The following is a 20,971-nucleotide window of genomic DNA, read 5'->3' on the forward strand; positions in this document are numbered from 1 at the left end:
AACATCCTGGACCCTGGCACCTGGGAGGCAAGCTACCATCCATGTTTCTATCCTGCATCCACAGAATCACCTGTCTGACCCCCTAACTGTAGAGTCCCCTATCACTGCTGCCATCCTCTTCTTTTCCCTACCCTTCTGAGCCACAGGGCCAGACTCTGTGCCAGAGGCGCGGCCACTGTTGCTTCCCCTAAGTAGGTCTCCCCGCCCCCCAACTAGTATCTGACTCTTGCCCTTCCCTCTCCTGATTGTTACCCACTTATCTGTCTCCCAAGGCCCTGGTGTGACTACTTGTCTGTAGCTCCTCTCTATCTCTCCTCACTTTCCCTGACCAGACGAAGTTTCATCAAGCTGCATCTCTAGTTCCCTAACCCAGCCCCTAAGGAGCAGCAGCTCGACACACCTGGCGCATCTGACACCCAATACAGAAAACCAGCCTCACAGACATACTTCCTACTTCTATTCTTCACAAATAACTTAACTCACCTCGACCCGTTATCGCCAAAGCCCCGTTGAGCCAAAATACTCCTATCTGACTCCCTCTACATCGCCCGCTCTATAAAGCTGTCTTCTTTTTAAATTCTTCCTGCCATCTAACTTGCTGATGTCCATGCGCCTGTGCAGTCGTGCCTCGATCAAACCACTTAAGAAAAAACGCTCTCCTTTTAAAGTCTTCCTGATTCCCGCCGCTCTTGGCGTGAATAATTCCTCAAGGCCTGATTTTTTTTCATCTATAGATAATGATGTGGTAAACAGGATCAGCAAATTTGTGGATGACACCAGGATAGGGGGCATAGTGGGAAGTGAGTAAGGCTATCAAAGCTTTCAAAGTGATCTTGACCATCTGGGCAAATAAGCTGAAAAATGGCAGATGGAGTTTAATGCAGACAAAATATAAGGTGTTGCACCTTGGAAAGACTAATACTAGGATAATACTTATACAGTGAAAGGTAGGGCATTGTGGTATGTGGTAGGACAAAGGGATCTGGGAATAGAGTTCCATAATTCCTTGAAAGTGGCATCACAGGCAGCTGGGGCTCTGAAGAAGGCTTATGGCACATTGACATTCATAAATTAGAGCATTGGGTTCGGATGTTGACTTAAGTTGGATAAAGTGTTGGTAAGGACAAATTTCAAAGATTCAAAGTACCTTTATTGTCAAAGTAGGGATACAGAATACAATTCTGAGATTCGTCCTCCTGCAGGAAGCTATGAAACAAAGAAACACCATAGAACCCATTCAAAGAAAACATCAAAAACCCAATGCATGAAAAAAGAACAAATTGCGCAAGTGGCAGAAAGCAAATAAACAACACATAGAATATTAAACATCAAAACAGGAGTCTAGAAATACTCATTTTAGTTCAGTTCAGCTCTGTGCCATTGGCCAACAGTAGGCTGCAGAGCTTCTCTTTGCCGAGGTGCCCTCGTCCGCTCCAATCATCTCGATCAAACTGCTCAAAAACAGTAAAAAGGAGTAACCAGAATCCAGGAATATATGCACTATGAATATCAGAGACCCCCCCCTAAAAGAGGTACAAGGCCATGATCCTCACCAATCAATCCTTACAACATGGAACCCAAGACTGCTGCACTTTCCTCAAGTGAGAGGGAGAGGAAGACCGATCAAACCCAGGCAGATGGTGTCAAACATCCATCTGCATCCTGCTGTCATCTTCGTCGAATTCAACCTTACTAGAAGTCTCAATCAGAGAGGAGCAGTGGAGTCGATCATAGGTTCACACCCTGCATCTGGGCTTCCAGAAGTCGGGAGTGGCCTCACACTCCACTCCCAACTTCACCGAACTCCCTCAGAGACAGCAAAGTGTCAGATCACTTTATTAACCCAAAAATACACCATCAAAATGTAAATCACAGGTTCCAATTGGATGCAGCTTAGTAGTAGAATCATATTTGAAAGAAGTAGAAGTAGTAGCTTTGTAATCTGTCTGCAGGATGTTGCCATTGGTCACATTGTTTGCTGACACCATCTTGAAGAGAATTTGGAATATTGTGTGCAGTTCTGGTCACCTACCTGCAGGAATGATATCAGTAAGCTTGAGAGAGAACGGTTACATAGATATTGCCGAACTTGAGGACCTGAACTATAGGAAAAGGTAAAATGTTTAAGGGGACTCGGACAGGGAACTTCTTCACTCAGAGGATGGTACATGTGTGGATAGATATTTTCATAACATTCTCTACATTTCAAATAAGTTGTGCATTTCTCGTTGTGTAGAATGCCCTATAATTTTAGATACTGAGGATGAAAGCACTTATGCATCTCACATTTGTGGTTCCAAAGAATGTTGAGTACCAATAGATTGTGCATTGACCCTGCACAAGATTCATTAACTGCTTTGCTTCTACTAAAGCTAGGGCTGGATTGCACAATGATTGGAGGGAACTTCTAAAGTAGTCTAATAATATAATTTGAATGCAATTTCTAAACTATACTTTTTCAAATAACGGCAGCCCCTTTGTTTTCTAAGCAGGCTGCATTGACTTTCATTGACATTTTGTCCAGAAGCGTAATACCAGTGTTGATGATTTGAAGAGTTGCTAGCTCTTCTCCATCTTCTCCACATCGTACTTTGGCCCTTGTGCTGAGAAAAGGTGCATAATTACATTTAAATAAGTTGACCTTGCTTTATCTTTTCACATCAATTTAACATGACAGAGGTGCACAGAATGCCTGAGGGATAATCGTTTTAGTGGTGTTCTTCTAGTACCAATTTTTGTTTGTATTTTTTTTCTGTTAATACCTTTTATATAAATGAAGTTTTGCCATTTTTTCTGTAGAATACTTTCTTAATGTTTCCTCCTTTTATTGGATCATGTAGACATGAAAGTCCAGTCATTTACTATTCCAAGACTAATGTCAAACTGAAGTGCACAAAACCTCTCCAGTCAGCCAAAAGATTCTCCTGAGTCATAACTTGAAAAGATATATACATTAATTAAATCTATTTTAAGATAGTTAAATGACAAAATTGTCCTATTTGACATAGCTTGACCTTTATTTAATCTGTTCAGTAGCATTGCATCTGGAATGCTGAACCACTGCATATGTCTATGCCTCTAAAATTGCAATTGCCCTTCTACTTGATAGTAGTAATGACAAGAAGGCATGTACTGAATGCTAAGGATCCTCACTGATGGATGTCTTGAAGATGTCCTCAAGGTGGAGAGGATTGTGCTTGTGATGAAATTGGCTGAATCTACAACCCTCTGCAGCCTCTTGAAAATGTAAAGTTTCAATACACATTCAGGTATATCTAATTAGAAGTATGTGACGAAGCTTCTGATGGATTTGCTGAGGCACAATAGAATGAAAGGGGATGAGGCAGCAGCGTTAGGATTAGGGTTGAATAAATCATCATAAACCTTGGATTAAGTCACCACGTGTAGAATGAATGGATTGCTAATTGATCTCATCAAAAGGTGGGTACCTGATTTTCACTATGCATGTTCTGATGTGGATATCAGGATCAGATTTATTATCATTGTATTATGTGACATGAAATTTATTGTTTTGTGACAGTGGCATAGTGCAAAGACAGCAACACTGTCAATTACAGAATAAATAAATGATGCAAGTGAAAGGAATAATGAAATTGTGTTCAAAATCTGTTCAGAAATCTGATGGTAGAGGAGAAGAAGCTGCTTCTGAATCATTGGGTGTGGGTCTTCCCCTCCTCCCTGATGGTAGTAATTAGAAGAGGCCATGTTCTGAATGGTGGTTGTCTTTCATGATACATTTATGAGGCACTGTTTCTTGAAGATGTTGATGGTGGGGAGAGTTGTGCCTGTGATGGAGCAGGCTGAATCTACAACCCTTTGCACCCCTTGCAGATATGGAGTATCAATATACCTTCAGGTATCTAATTGGAAGGATGTGAAGGAGCTTTCGACAGATTTTCTGATCTTTTTGGCATTCGTTTTGTGTGATATCAATAGCTGTTGCCCTTAGAACCTGCAAGAAAATCCCAGGGCAACAGACTAGCATGCTTGGAAAGACTAGCTTTGGATTGATGATTTGTGTCAACAGAATCATTCTAGGGTTTGTATTCAGTAAATATTTCAATCATATCATGACAACAGCTTCTTCATCTCTTCATATTTCTTAGCAGCTGTAATATTATACCTTCCAATAACACCTTGACAAACTACATCTGATCAAATCCTCTGCATACAAACATGACGAAAAATTTCTATACCTTTTCTTATTGTAACAGATGCTAATATCCTCAGATTTGTGCAATGAACAATTCTTGGCAAGACTACTTCTAATCTTCACCTTCCATGCACATGGCTTTCTAATAATTTCTTTATCCTCATTTCATCTTCAATTAATAAGAGTTATAGTTTGCCTACCTCTGAATTAGAAGAACTGAGGAAAAGTCAAACTTCTAAATGTAAAATATTTCAACTGTTCTGAATGTCGAGGCAGTTGCAAAAGCTTAGAAGTTTTTCGAGAAGACCAAGGAATATATTCCTGATGACCTAGCCAATATTTGGCCCTCAGTCAATACAACTGAAAACAAAAATGTTTGGTCTGCATCATTTTGCTGCTCATGGAAGTTTGTTCTATGTATGCAAAATACTTCCCTTTGTACATTTCATCAGTGATTAGAATTCAGAAGTACTAAACTGCTTTTGGATAACCAGAGGTCTGCAAAGACTCTTTATAAATGTACTTTATTTCTTTCTTTCTAGTGAAGCTTTATGAGAATGCAAATTGCATGCACGTACAATAATATTATAAAACTTTGTATTAATTATCCCTTATTTCTTAAGAATGTGAGAAAGGGGCATACATTCAGAGGGTGTCTATCTGATATGATGGCTTTTACACAATTGGTGCAAGGTACAATTAGTTTTTTTTAGTGGGATTTAGTGGCTCAGATACCTTGTTATTAAAGCAAGATAGAATGAGGATAAGGAAGTGATGATTGAAAAGCCATATGTTTGAGAAATGAAGAATGGAAGTAGTCTTGAGAAGAATTGCTCATTGTGAAGGGAATTTAGCATTTTTTCCTGAGTAACGTGTTGCATTCCCCTCAACAAAGTAAACTCTACATCTTCAAACTGCATTCTAAATGTCTTTTTATCATCTTCAGCCTTACACCACCATCTTAACATTTAAAAAATTTTCTTCTTGGCCCTTTTCAGCAGTAAACTACCTGAAAAATACACATCTGAGATTGAAGAAAGGGTTCTTTTAAGAATGCACTGCCATACAATCCAGCAATCCCAAGCACCAACATAGAAATTGGTATTCTGTGTGGGTTTGCCTGTGAGCATGAGCAGTCTGCACTTGGGGAATCACCCAAGAATAAGTACCATTGACAGGGACAATTTAATAGACATTCAAGAACTTGTCTCAGCTGTCTTCATTTCAGAGGTTCATTTATAAAATGAAGAGTTAAATTGGTTGGCACGGGAAACCTGTGCTGACACCACGATGCATGATTAACCCATGCAAAGGTCTATACTATCTGTTCATCATAATGAATACATTGTTCTGCCACTGTTGCTGTGGAACCACATTTCTTGAACGCCTCATCATGTTTCAAACTAGACTGTGCTCTATTAAGTCAGTGGCACCTGGTGCCTGTTACAGGTACTGGAAGTCATTCCAGAGATCTTTGTAACTTGCTGAAAGAATTGGCAGAAAATATGAGATAGAAGTTCTTGGCTTTTCTGATGCACAATAAAGGCTATGGTTGATGCGGTGGAGAAGAGAAGGTTGAGTTTTCTCTGCCAAGAAAACCTCCAGATACACAGTGAAAAGGCATCAGATAAACAAGTTGTGTGAATGCAAATAGTATGGGCTTGTAATAAATTCAACGATAAGATCAGTGAATGTTGTAACTCTCTAATTTCACATACTGCCAAACTTAACACATCCCCGTTACTTACCTGTTAAAATCTCTATTAAGCAGGACAGATAATTAAACATTAATTTGCCCAGTTACATCGCCAGACATGTTCTGATGCTGCATCCTTACATCCACACCTCACAGCTTTCATTTCCTGCCAGTAATTCAATCCAAGTATCCACATCATTTAACATTTCCCATGACAATTATATCTATTTCTGTCTCCTTTGCAGAAGGTCCAAAATTGTTGCTAGTAGCAATGAACTGACAATCTTGGCCATACACCTCCTAATTTCCTTCCATTCCTTTGGCAACTTCTCCTATAGTACCTTTCTACTTTCCAATATTCAAGCATTTCAGACTGATTAGGCAGCAGCTGAACAACAAGAGCTCAAAAATCACTTGTAGCCATTATCTTAAATACAGGTTTTTTTGCATAATGAAGGGCAAGCTTAATGGCAAGATCTGCACATGGGGATGACGAATCCAAGAGCCAGGGCAGGAGAAAAGGGAGGGCGACATTTCTAGCACATTCTATTATGGATGTGATTTCAATGGGGTGGCATAAAAGAAAAGCCTGGTAGATATGCATATTGAAATTCTAGGTGCATTAGTTAGGAAGTCAGAAAGCTCACATGAAAATCAAGAGGCGTGTGTATGACCAAGGTTTCAATTTAAATGGCAACAAAAGGCATCCAACGAACTACTTTACTGGAAGCTCAGACCTCTGCTATCATGGCTCTGGATATCAGACTTACAGGATGCTTTTGTGGTTAAGTATTCTGTTCTCTAACAGACTACTAGGATTATTGAGGTGCCTTTGTGTAACGTAAATTTGTTGTCCTCTGTCATAGTGATAGCATTCATAATCTCATTACTACTGCTCTCCACTGCCCTTGGTGCTGGTTAACCAGCCAGTCTCGATTGCAGTCCTTTGCTAGTTCCAGGCTTAGACTCAGTAAAGTTGACCTCCAAGGCTATCTACTGCCTCCTGCAATGAAAGTCAATTGCAAGGTCTAGCATAGGCAAAGGTAGTTGAAGACATAAACTTAGGGAAATCAGAAGAGTAATTTCATGAGGCTAGTGCGGTATTTGTTATTATTTTAACACAGATTGATTTGAATGAATTTATACTTTTTTCTCATTGTAGCACAATGGATAATGTGACAATCAGCAACGAAGGTAGGTAAAATGGAAACTAGGAGACTGGAATTGTATTTCTTTGATAATGCAATCTGATGAGTAATCCAGGTAACAGAGATGTTGCTTAAGCCCACTTGTTGACTTTCCATTTTGAGACCAACAGGAAATAGTTTCCAATAACTCTAAGGGAAGCAATAGTTACTGCTGTTGACAGGTTTACTGACATGTTGCTGAATGGAAATGAAGTCAGATGAAATGCTTCCCACTTGCTGAGAGCACAAAAAGGGAAGCATCAGGTTTAAAAGCGTGCAGCTGAAACATAATGGACAATAATACAACTTCGGCAGCTTCGAACTTGTAAAGAAGTACAGATTAAACAGGAAGTCAGTAAACAAAGGGATATGGATTATGTTTAATATGTTTTGACATTTGACTAAAGAATTTAAATCAAATGAAATTAGTGAGATTAATTATTCTTTTACAAAATGACTCTTTAAATAATTCCTGCTTTTAAAAAGTTAGCTGTGTTAAATTCTTTTCTGGCACTGTCTGACTGAGATGTTTTACTGTTCCCCTTTTTTGAAATAGGAAAAGCTTAGCTAAAAATATGTGAAAGATGCTATATCCATTTTATTGACAAGGAATTCCACTGTCATGCTCAGAATGGGTATCATGTAATTGAAAGTTGGCCAGACGAATTTGGTCTTGAATATAAAATTCATAGGTGACATTTTTGGATTGACCATACTATAAAGCTCGAGAGTATATGTGCCTGAGGCAGATTTAAAATTTTTCAGTGAGTCTTTTGAATGAAGCCAAAAGGTAACTGATATTATTACCATCAAAATAGCTTTCATCGCTCATATCACAGTGCATTTATGACTTTAAATATTATCGTTAACTCTTTACAAAATAGCAGGCACTTTGTGTCGATATTTGCTTTGATACTTTGGTGCTTCAAAGAGTAAGAAGAAAATACAGAGAAGACACTATTAGACTAATGGAAAGAGATTTATGTAAAGTCTGGTTTGAATGCACCATATTAAATTTAATTTTAGATTGCATTGCATCATTAATTTTCAGAAATAAAAATAATTGGCATTATCAATATGAAGAATGGGCATCAGCTTATAAAATTTACCACAAATTTGGCTGTTCTGAGCTTTGCTATCATGAGCTTGGTCGTCAATGTCTCATCTTTGGTGATGTTTAAAGCTTTGTTTTTGTTACATATTATGTATTACCTCATTTGTAAATTGCTATTTCTAACCTTTACAATGTTGTTGCTGCCATCTGATGATAAAATTCCTGTAACTGCATGCAATTGATATGAAGGGGTAACTCTGGCCGAATTACTCGAAAAGAAGAAAGGAAAATTTGCATGGTTTAGCCAGTCATCTGAAACACATGGTAATTGTGGCTTGTTTTTTTTGTTCTTGAATTTTCTTTTTGGTGTTTTGTGACATATGCTTTCTTTTGTTATTGGTTTTATCTCCATTGCATGATCAGATATTTATATATATTATGTGCTTTGTTTCATCATTATTTTTTAAAGGAGCTTTTATTTAAAAAAAAACAAATTGTTAGCTGACTCTGCTTTTGTGGAATGTGCAGCTTAGCCACGTTTTCATTACTTCTATAGTGAAAGGTAGCAAAATGAAATTAAATTGGATGTGACCAAAAAGTTGAAACTTGTGAACATACTGCAAGCAATCTGTTTTTTCATAGTACATTCAATCTGTACCTCAAGTAAATGCTTTAACTGAGAGATTTGCCTTACAGTTAGTTTTTTTCACTGCTAAGTGTGATGACTTGAAGGAAAATTTTCATCTATGGCACAATGTGTAAAAGCTGTTTTCCTTCCATTATCTGATCTAAAATAAAATCAACTGTTAATTCTAAAGGGGCCCAGTATCCTTAACAATCCATGCTGTTGAAGTACAATAAAACCTGAAAAAATCATACTAATAATTCAGCCATTCAATAAAAGAAATTAACTGGCTGTGCATTATTTGTCAAGATTTCTCCTCACGAAGGTTTAAAAGTGGAACAGATGTACATAAAGAAACTCAGAAAAACCGCTGATGCTGTATATCTAAAATAAAAACAGGAAATGCTGGAAATATTCAGCAAGACAGGCAAATCTATGGGAAAAGCTATGCTGGATTTTCAAGTTGAAGACCTTTCTTTAATTCTGTACGTATATTCAGTGGCCACTTTATTAGTACCTAATAAAGTAGCCACTGACTTTACGTTCATGGCCTTCTGCTGCTTTAGCCCATCCACTTCAGGGTTCGATATGTTGTGCATCCAAAGATGCTCTTCTGCACTCCACTTTTGTAAATTGTGGTTTTTTGAGTTACTGTTGCCTTCCTGTCAGCTTGAACCAGTCTGGCCATTCTCCTCTAGCCTCTCTCATTAGCAATGTATTTTTTTGTTTTTCTCAGCATTCTCTGTAAACTCTAGAGACTGTTGTGTGTGAAAATGCCAAGAGATCAGCAATTTCTGAGATAGTCAAACCACCCCATCTGGCACCAACAAGCATTACAGAATCAAAGTCACTTAGATTACATTTCTTCCCCATTCTGTTGTTTGGTCTGAACAGCTGAACCTCTGCTATATGTTTTTATGCATTCTGTTGTTGCCACATGATTAACTGATTAGATATTTGCTTTAACAATCAGGTGTATCTAATAAGGTGGCCACTGAGTGTATATTGTTGCTTAAGTCTGATTAATAAAAGAAGCAAATAATTCTGTTATATTCATGTTCCAATGACTTAATTATATTGTCATTTTGTTCCCAATTAACAACAGATTAAATGCTAATTCTTTCATCACTTTCTTAACTGATACCTTGTATCACATCCTTTGTGCTTATATTCACTAGCTGAGTAAATTAATGATTAAACTCAAAAACTGGAAACATTCTGAAAATTAACATGTGATTTTGACACGTGTACAGAAAAGAATAGAAATTGTATTACTCAGAGGTTTTTTTGATATTAAGTGTGCAAAAGTCTGCTTTTACCTCTCATGCATCAAGGTCGCAATCAGAGTCATAGTCATAGAGTACTACAGCACAGAAACAGACCCTTTGGCCTATCTGGTCCACTCCAAACTGTTATTTTGCATAGACCCTTCAACCCACACTAGAATCATAGCTTATGTGATCCTCTGTCAGAGAATCTACCCTGTTTGACCGTATTTTACTGTGAGAATTTACCCTGTTATCTAACAGAAATATATACTCAGTCCTCGGAATAAGGTTAACCCTTTAATAGGTGAACATGGGGAGCTGTTGTCTTTCAACTCTACCAATGTCAGGTTACATCGTAAATTTATACAATAGATTTTGGGTAATAGCCAACAGCCAAACATACTTGGTCAGCGATTTCAAGCAGCACTTTTTAGGTATCAGTAAGTTTACAAATGTTCCCCCACGATACTCAAAATTAGAATTGGGTATCAGCGATTTCAAGCAGCACTTTTTAGGTATCAGTAAGTTTACAAATGTTCCCCCACGATACTCAAAATTAGAATTGCACGTGTACAGTCAATTCCTCTATTAGCTAGACAGTCTTGGACAAAGGTTAACAAAACCTCATCACTGGCATGATCTATTGCTAGCTATTGTTAGCTTGCACAAGCAAGGCAGTGTCTACATCTTACCCTTTCACCCTCATGACCCAACTATTGAGCAATACTTAGCTAGTCAAGCTTGACAACAAAATTTAATTCAAAATTTAATTTTCCTCTTAATTTTTCTTGCACGCCCTCCCATCCATATACTTATTAAACTTCTCCTGAATATTGCAATTGAACCCGCATCCACTATTTCTGCTGGCAGCTTGTTCCACACTTGCACCACCCTTTGAGTAAAGAAGTTCCCCCTCAGGTTCCCCTTAAATATTAGACATTTCACTCATAACCCATAACCTTGGGTTTTCATCTCACTCAACTTCAGTGGAAAAAGCCTGCATGCATTTACTCTATTCAGGCCCCCCCAAGATATCAAATCTCTCTTCGTTCTCCTGTCTCTAGTGAATAAAGTCCTAACCTATTCAAACTTTCCCTTTAACTCAGGTCCTCAAGTCCTTGCAACATCCTTGTAAATGTTCTGTATACTCTTTCAATACCTTGTAAATTTTCTCTATACTGTACTCCTTCAATCTTATTGATAAATTTCCTGTAGATAGGTGAACAGAACAGCACACAGGCTGTATTATCCTAATGCATCATTCAGTGTCCAATGGCATTGCAGGTTTTATGTAGTCATGCTGATCTGACATTACCATTTCCAGCTGAGGCTTTGGAGAGTTTACAGCAATATAAGCACCTGTGTGACTTGCCTACACAAAAAGGGACATGCTTTTCCTTTAAATAAAAGAAAGTGTTATTCTTGATATTTATTTATAAGAAAGGTGTATCAAATAATAGAAAACAGAAAAATCATGATATATGTCTTAAAAACTTTCACACCTGAGTGCCTTTCCTCCTTGTAGTGGCTTCAACATCCTTGCACTGTTGTAGATCCTCTGTGTGATTACAATCTGACTGAACCTGAATGGAAGAGAGAGAACAGATTTGGTGACTTGTTGAATGTCCTACTTAGATGGCTTGACCTGTTTTTGGGGGCAGAAAAGTATGAAATGTAATTGATGGGTAGATGATGACAAGATTGTCTAGAAGAGAGTAGGGTATATAAGAGGTGAAATAAATACTTATGATATTGAAGATTTTTGTGTGGGGTGTGTGTGTGTGTGTATATATATATATATATACGCAGTACTTTCAGGTGGTATGGAATACATCTTGGCATATCTTATGAGATCATGGAATTTCTTTCAACATTGTTCTCAGATGTAGGGGTTTCTTACCCTCAGAAAAGATAATGAACTATCTTCTACCGGGCTCTTCTAATAGTGGTTTTAGTGTGTCTCTTGCTTTCTCTGGCACACAAGTTTCACATGCCTCACATGTATTTCATGTGTAGGGAAGTATCCTTCCCCAAAATCTGGGAACTCTCTCCTGCTCTGCAGTCCCACTCCTTCAAGGTGGTATGTTACTTATCTTTGTCTGCTGTGGGGATTATGTGTTTACAGGCTGATGCCCTCTGTGATTGCTGATCATCTGTATGCAGATAACTGCGATCAGTTCTTCTGTCGGGAGCAGTATAGTTCCTGTTCAGTGTTTCAATCTGCTTGTAAACCAATCTAGCATTGTTTCATATGTCTTTTTGACCTATTTTCCAATTCTTTTAGGTACCCTATTTGGCATTAACATATAAAACTCTTAACACTGCAGTTCTTTAGCACAACAAAACACTGATACAAAAATACAAAATAGTCAAGAGGCAAATATCAATTTTATTCCCTCTAAATCAAAACAATGCAAACTAAAATCTATGACATTTACTGAGACCAGACCAAAGCATATCAAACCTTAGTTTTTTTTGTTACAGAAATAAATAATCAAGTCCACGTTGCTTAGCCCAAGAAGCCCCTTATCCAATCTAGGTATATAGGAAGAACTTTATTCTTGTCGATTATTTACTCTCTGTGAAAAACACAAAATGGGAACTCAATATGAAATGTGTATAATACTTACATTGAATTCTACATTTGCATAGAGAACCAAATTGTATGGAAGGAAAATAGCAGCCTTGTATATGTATCAATTTTACATATGATTTTCCTCATGAGAGATGAAAAATTTCCAGTCATATTTTAATTATTTGATTAAATTCAATAGATATTCAGAGTTATAGTAAAATAAATTAATTGTACAGTATCTAATTTAATTATGTAGGTTTCATTAAGTTTCTATAGATTTTTACAATCTAAGTACAGCTTTCAGTCATTTACTTGAAACTAGATGACAAAGATTACATTGAAACAAGACTACATTGGTATATGTCATAATTTCTTACTTTGAAATATACCGAGACATATATATTTTTCTTCTATATTTTGTTCTTTAGTGTTGTGGAAGATGATTGCAAATAGAAAAATCTTCTTAATTGTCTTATGGGAATGAAATTCAGGTTAATATTTAAGTAAAAGAATATATTTGACTACACTTTCTGACTTTAAACTGTGCTTTGTCCAGACCATTCTGGAATATTAAATCCTCCTTCAGTGTTGGGAAGCACCCAATTTGCTATCAATAAATATCTAACTGTTGCTTCAATGCTAGTTTCATTGTCCTTAGTTTTTTGAGCCCCATTCTTCTGTGCAGAGGTCTATAATTTGTGAAAGATTCCAGATTTATGGGACTTGTTGCAGTGACTATTTTAATTCATTTAGAACCTCTATGATTTGTTAAGCAGTTGTTCCATTTTATGACATCATTCCTGTTTTTACAGATTTCCAGTTCAATTCCCCAATTACAATATTTAGTTCACAATTGAATAAACTGTTTTAATTTGTTTAAAGCCAGAGAGAAGAGGTGGCTGATGGAAATATTCTAGTATATCTTATTAAAGTGATCCATGGAGTTTTTTTGGCTTGGAGATATCAACTAGTGAATATCCTTAAAGAACAAATCTGGCTTGTCTACTTGGTTTAGTGGTTCTTTGCTTCTTGTTAGGGCCCAGTTATTGGATGCTTACAGATAATAGGCCACCTTTCCAGATTTTGTACCCTTCTAAGAAATTTAGATTGATTTAGATTTTGTTTCTTCCACTTAAAAAGTGTATTTCAGAAATTTCTCAAGATTGTGATAATTGCATTAGAAAAAAACTTTGCTCCTGAAGGTTAAATTCAGCAACTAATAATTCCTGTTAGGAGCTGTGTTTGAATGGATTACTTTAAGAAAGGGAGTGATGCCCTGTATTTATAACTCTGACATTCACTTTATTTAAATATGGCTTCCACTGAGTTTAAGTGAATATTGTGAAATATGTAAAAAGAAGATTACACTTTGTAGATCACTTCATATTTTATGAATCAGTTTAGTTTTAAAGGTAAATCATAACATTGCTTGAAGTCATTTGCATTTTTCAACTGCAAAATATTTTTCTGAATAAAAACAAAATTGTCAAAGGATTTAAGAAGTCTGGTGTATGATAGACACCATTTATGTCAACACAATTACTGCTTCAGTGGCAATGTTACTTTTTATCTTTTTAAGATTACTTCATTATGTAATTTTGAAGAATTTTATTATTTAAGAACATTGCCATATTAGGTTTGCAATCAGTATCACCATTTGTTTTCATTTCTGGCTTTAAAACAGACTTTAGTGTTGTTACAATGACAGGAAAATATGTACTAAATAGAAAATGAATTATTGCTGATTTACTAATTTTCCCCTCTTCTTCTGACAGCAAACCTGCCTATTGGCGAAACTGGATCTGATAACACAGAAAATGCTGCGGGTGGAGGGAGTGAGAATGCAACATGCTGTGGGTCATTATGGTGAGTAAAGACACACCAAGAGAGACACAAATTTAGGTGCTAAGTAGATAGGGGTGAGTGCATGCATTGTTAGGTACATATACTGTATATATGTCATGAAGATAACCATGCAGAGCAAACAGCAGACAAAAACGAATGCACAGACATCAAGGGATAGAAAGCTAATTCTGGAGGCCAATAGAAAAGACCAGTTAAAATATACAAAGGCATTGACATAAATAAACATCCACACAGAGACACCTAAACAGAAAATAAATAAAATCTATATACACACATTCATTCAGACATGTACAAATTGGTATTATGTTTAATAAATTATGAGAATGCTGAACATTTAGTAGCCTGTTAATTAATTACTGTAATTGTGTATGATTAATTTGATCATAATTCAGTACAAAACAGCTTCCCCTTCATCCCTGTGCAACTCAACCTCATCACCACTCACAAGCCTGGAGCTTAGAACCCCTGACTTTTACTAAGTATTTGACCTAATCAATCACTTGCTGTCTCCACTTGCAGATTCCAGCAATCATATTCCTTCTCCATTTTCAGTCATCTATCTATTTGTTGGACTGGGAGAACAATTGCACATGCTGTTGTACTTGGAGATCACCAGCTTTCTTTTTCTATATACTGTAGATGTAGGAGATAGCATTCAGGTTACCGGCCTTGTTGAAGTTCAGGATTGAAAGTTTGGCTTGGGCTATTGCTGTTATTTGATCTCATGACCAACAGAATTCCCTGTTTTGGAAAGTGAGAGAAAGAGGGGTGAGGAGAGATAATTTGTGAGGTCTAATAGTGGTGATGCGAGAAAGAGAAAATGAGTGAGAGTGAAAAATGAAAGAGGAGGGAAAGTTTGGAAGGGAGTGGAAGGAGACAAAAAGGGGAAGGATGAGGTGAAGGGGGAAATTTAAAGAGATGTGGAAGTCAGAGAATGAGAGACAGGAAAAAGGTAAAGTGAAAGGAATATAGGTAGGAGAGCAGGAAGTTTAAGGTATATAGCTAGAGTACTGTGTGGGGACGAAGAAGTGAGGCAGGGAGGAGGGGAGAAATAGCAAGAGGGTTGAGAGGGAGATGAGCTGGAAAGTTGATAAGTAAATCAATTGGGAGGAAGAGGACAAGTAGGAAAGTAGAGTATGGTGGGAAAGGAGGGAGAAAAAAGATGGGACCTTAGCATCTCCTTCTTTTCTTTCTTTTTTTCCCCTCAATGTTTGCCTCTTTATTTTCTCCTCGAACTTCTTTCCAATCTCATCTCAAACTTGAGTGCAGACACAGCAACTTCGACTTTGTCTTTCTACCCAGGTTTCCTGCTACTTTTTCCTTGTAATAGTAATTGAAAAACTACATGTTCTTTATGTGTAAACTTAGCAGTGAATGTAGCCAAGCTATCTGAAAATAGACTACATGGCTGGTCAGCAAAGGTTGTAAAAATTAAGAAATGGCAAGATAGTGCCAAGCTCCACATGATTTGAATACAGTGAGATTTTAACCTGTACTGTTGGAGGTTATTAAGATAACATCCTCCAACAATACAATATTTGTCTTTAGATCCATACAAAAATATTGGTATTATCTTATTTAAGTATGAGCTTCTAGCAGTAATGTACTTCCATTAATACTTCTAATAACTAAGAGGAGAAATCTCTTGCCACAACAAGTGTCAGGAATGGAAGACAAAACTTAGGAGTTGTTTAACTTGTTTAATAATTGAGCATTTCTGTTTGTGACTATGTTTCTATTAGGTTTACCATGTACTGTATGTTCCCAGCTTAGTTTGTCAGGAGACTAATACACATGTACTTTAATGCACACCAATTACAGTGCAATATTTAAAACTGCTGAAAAAAATAAGTAACATGATACTCATTTGCCGTTTTTGCAGTGTTTTCAAGAATACCGAATTTTGCCATTTTCATATAGCATTCTTTCAAATAAGTCTGCATTATTGATGCAGTATCTAGAGAAAAATTTATGTTGCAACTTTTTAACTTTTTGGAGCAAGTTTGAAAGGTCAAAGCAGGAAATCAGAAAATAATTCTATTTGCATTGGTTTCTAAATGAGGATTAATTTGATGATCTATGGATATCTCCAGCTCCAAAACTGTCACTTACATAAATCATTTAACTGATTGTGCTAAAAAATGCAACCACATTAACATTCAGCAATGTTGAAAGTACACAAATAACTTATTACTCAACTATTGAAGTTTAATTTGTCTGTTCAAAATATTTCCTTTCGAGAAAAGAAAGGCACGGAAATTAATTTGAACTATGCCAGTTTTATGAGTGCAAACTGCACCACTCCCCCCCCCCCCCAACGCCCCATAAGCCTTCAAGTAGTTGGATTGCTCAAGCTGCATCTTTGCCAGCCTGGAGCATTCAAGAAGATGTTTGCAGTCTATCCCTCACCGTTTACGTATCATCATCTTCTGCATAGATTTGCATTAAGGAGGCCAGTCCTGATTATCAAATGAGCAACAAGAAGGGGGAGGATGAGAATGATAAATAATGAAGAGTGGGTGTAGCATTGCAGCATCCAAGCATTGAGAGCTCATAGAAAGTAGCTCATCTAAAAGCATTTCAAATGAGCCATATTTCACAGCTTCAGTCTAACAGTTCTAATATCCTAATGACTGTAATTATTAACACCATGTAACTGTCTTCATTTAATCTATACTGAAGCCTTATGCTTATCTTAGTACAAATAACTAAACATAAATTAGAAAAGTGCATCCAATAACACTGTCCCCTCTCTCTATACTTAACATGAAATATGAAGAATAAACCATATTTACCTACTTGGATGCTGAATGAAAGGATCCTGTACCAAGGAAAGAGAAACTTACTTCATGAGGAAGAGCTTCATTTGATCATTTTCTGAGAGAATGAAGAATTAGTACAGTACTGCATTACGCCACCATAAACATTTCTAATTGTGGTTCAGATCTGATGTATACTGGTGAAGGAAAATAATAATATATTAATGGCTTATTTTAAACATCACTTTGATTGAAAAGCAATCAGCAATTGTATAGAGGAAATTGCAAAAGACATCTCACGTCCATTCTTGAATCAGGGATCTCCAAAGTGACAGCTTGAGATCAAATTTCAGCTTGCTGGGTTCCTTTGCACTGGTTGCAAATTTAGAGGTGAAGTCCAGTAATCAGCTGGACAGCTCCATCCTTTATACAGTTAGACAAGTGGGATTACATCTCAAAGTCATTTGTATGATACAAGTAGCTTTATTTTGAAACAAATGTGAATCATTACACAGGTGGTACAACTTTGTACATACTCAATAAATATAAGGGACACAATGCACACAAACATAAAATATACCTTCAGTTATAAGGGAGCTAGGGCTTTACTCTTTGGAAAGAAGGAGGATGAGAGGAGACATGATAGAGGTGTACAAGATAATAAGAGGAATAGATAGAGTGGATAGCCAGCGCCTCTTCCCCAGGGCACCACTGCTCAATACAAGAGGCCATGGCTTTAAGTAAGTGGTGGGAAGTTCAAGGGGGATATTAGAGGAAGGATTTTTACTCAGAGAGTGGTTGGTGCGTGGAATGCACTGCCTGAGTCAGTGGTGGAGGCAGGTACACTAGTGAAGTTTAAGAGACTACGAGACAGGTATATGGAGGAATTTAAGGTGGGGGCATATATGGGAGGCAGGGTTTGAGGGTCGGCACAACATTGTGGGCTAAAGGGCCTGTACTGTGCTGTACTATTCTATGTTCTATGTTATTATCTGGACACTGTATTAAGCCATTAAAGCCTGAGTATTTTTATACAACATTGTGACACCATGACAGACGCTTTTCCTTGCAGACTGGGAAAAAATGAAAACAATGGCAGAAAGGTTCTGGTGAGGGGAAATTTAGAAAGTTAATAGGCAAAGAAATCATGCAGAGTACTAGTAACCAGACTTTATCAGGAAGGGAGAATGCACACAAACATAAAATATACCCTCAGTTATAATCAGAATAGAGAAAAGTGGGAAGAAAATAAAATTGGAAACTTTTTATTTGAATGGACACAGAATTCACAACAAAGTTAAATGGCACAAATAGAAATAAATCCAGTATGATTCTAAGGATATAGTTGAAAACTGATCAATCTTGTGAATTAAACACTTCAAGATATGCAGCTTTCAGAAGAGATGAGCAAAACAATAAAGAGGCAGTGTTGTCCTATTAATAAAAAGGATAAAGGCAGTAGAGAGGAAGGATATAGGCTCAAAAAATTAAGAAATAGATTTTAAATTGTTACTGAAGATTATTCTGTTTGCAAGGAAAATGATCATGGCCGATCCCCTACCCTAACTTCCTCTTTCCTTAGTGTAGGTGCTAATGATTCATGATTTGAAAGCCATGGAGCCCACATCATTCTTTGAAACAGCGAGGTGCAGAGCAGGTTGAAAAGTTAAATACTGGCTCTAAACAGTAGTGGCAATGCATGGCAGAATTCAGATAAGGAAATAGAATTACATGTAACATGAGGGCTGCAAGAAGTTTAATTCACACAAAGAAAGGACAAACCAAATGAGCAAGGAGAGTGAGGAGGCTAAATTCATCAAGTGTATAAGGCAGCATTTCTAGATCAACATGGTGAGAAACTGATGAGGGAAGAGACCATTTATATTGTGTAATGAGAATAGTCATCACAGTTTGATAGAGTTTGATACAAAAATTTAACTATTTTAGTTTAATCTGAAACTGATACCTTAAGTCTGAATTGGGCAAACCACAAGAGCATGTCATGAGTTAACAGTAGTAGATTGAGAAGCTACTTTAAAGAATCAATACATACTGTAGCTTATGATTAATCTATATTTTAAAAGCACACCAAATGGGAAATATGACACCACAGTGACTATTAAGAAGATAAATATAATATTAAGTCAATTGAAAAGAAATATACTTTTGGCAAAAAAGCAGATAGCCTGGAAATTGGGTAAATTTCAGAATTGACTGAAGAAAGACAAAGGTATTGCTAAGCAAGGGGACATTATAGTGAGAAACACAAAAAACTTAAGAAATTATTTGGGTAAGTGTAAAGGGAACGATTAACGAAGTTAGTGAGAGCCACTTATAGATTGTCAGAAGTTATATAGAGGAATAAGGAAATGTCTGTCCTCATGAAAGATATAGAAGACGTTCTGGAAAAATAGAATTACAGCTTCAGCTGGCTCAATCTTCAAAAATGGTTCAATTTTTAAAATAATCTTTGTAGATTTTGGACCTAGTAGAATGGCTATTTTTTTTTAGCGAATCAGCCTGATATAATCAGCTGATGGTTAAATTGATATCATAACTGTAGCAAAATAAATGCTTACTTCAGTAACCTGGAACATGTACAATCTGTTCCATGCTTGTTCTTTCTCCAGTGTTGTGACTTTGCATAAATGGTGGCATTACTTTTTAAATATAATATCAATCCTGTATCTACAAACAATATGCTGGTAATCAGTACACAACTAAATTAAGGAGCATGGCTTGACTTCTACAAAATCAAGGTGTTTTTAACTATGTTCAATGTCTTCGTTATTAATATATATGTATTTTCCTTACAGTATACGAATTTCTAAATCAAAGTTCAGGTTAGTACCGTTTTTCCCTTACTTCTTACCTTCAGTTTCTATTTGTAAAAAGTGATGAATTGTGATTAGTTAATGTAGGATATACTTGATGAAGACATTATTGTGCATTATTTCTTTGTTTCATAATAAGATTATATATGAATATATAATGATAATGAAAGCTTAATTTATGGAATGAATGCATAAGGAAAAACAAATTGTTTTCCCTTAGTACTAACATATGTGGAAATACTGATTTTTGAGCTTATTGCTGCATTTTAAACAGGTGGTATTTTGACTCTGAACATCTGGTGCAGAACTTGGTCTGTACACATTTTGATACTGTTCAATCATTATACAGATAGGAGGAAAGTAAGTTCACCATTTTTTTCATTTACAGCAACAGCACCCTACCCTATGTATACAAAACACTATTTCTTGAATGACTTGAATAATCTGCAAGGTCATTCTTTCCAGAAGTTCACTTTATATGTTGATCATGTTATTTGTAAAATACTTGTATTGCCAGACCAAAATGGTTTGAAGCTGTATCCATGAGTCTTACTCATATTTTAGCTTGTATCTTACTACTTGGTCTACTTTTCCATTTCACTTTATATTACCATTAATGTAAGAGAGCACGGAAAAACAGGAGTCACCTGATGGTTAATGTATACCGGCTTCAACTCCCCTTCTGTGCTCATTCCCCATAACCCTCAATACCTTAATGTTTCAAATATTGTCAATTTTTATAAACATGTTAATCTTTGAATTCATGCAAAAATGTGAAATAGTTTTTTTTCTGTCTGTCTTCATTTCAATATCTCTCAGTGCATTAAACACAATCAATCGTTTTTGAGTTGCCATCACCATTGCAGTGTAAGAATATAAGTTACTTATTTATCATTTTATTCAGCAGTATTCATTAAGTGATAACTATTGATT

At 36.5% G+C, this 20,971-nt stretch overlaps 1 protein-coding gene across 1 annotated transcript in view; it reads left to right on the forward strand.

Annotated features, from left to right (window-relative positions):
- LOC140211037 (voltage-dependent L-type calcium channel subunit alpha-1D-like) overlaps window positions 1–20,971 on the forward strand; it is a 383,898-nt gene that overhangs the window by 196,853 nt on the left and 166,074 nt on the right. Inside the window, exons 10-12 of the mRNA XM_072280398.1 lie at window positions 8,361–8,435; window positions 14,355–14,445; window positions 20,021–20,047. Coding sequence (XP_072136499.1) covers window positions 8,361–8,435; window positions 14,355–14,445; window positions 20,021–20,047 — 193 coding nt within the window. The remainder of the gene's footprint in view (window positions 1–8,360; window positions 8,436–14,354; window positions 14,446–20,020; window positions 20,048–20,971) is intronic.

Source organism: Mobula birostris, chromosome 16 (assembly GCF_030028105.1).
Source record: "Mobula birostris isolate sMobBir1 chromosome 16, sMobBir1.hap1, whole genome shotgun sequence".
NCBI lineage: Eukaryota > Metazoa > Chordata > Chondrichthyes > Myliobatiformes > Myliobatidae > Mobula > Mobula birostris.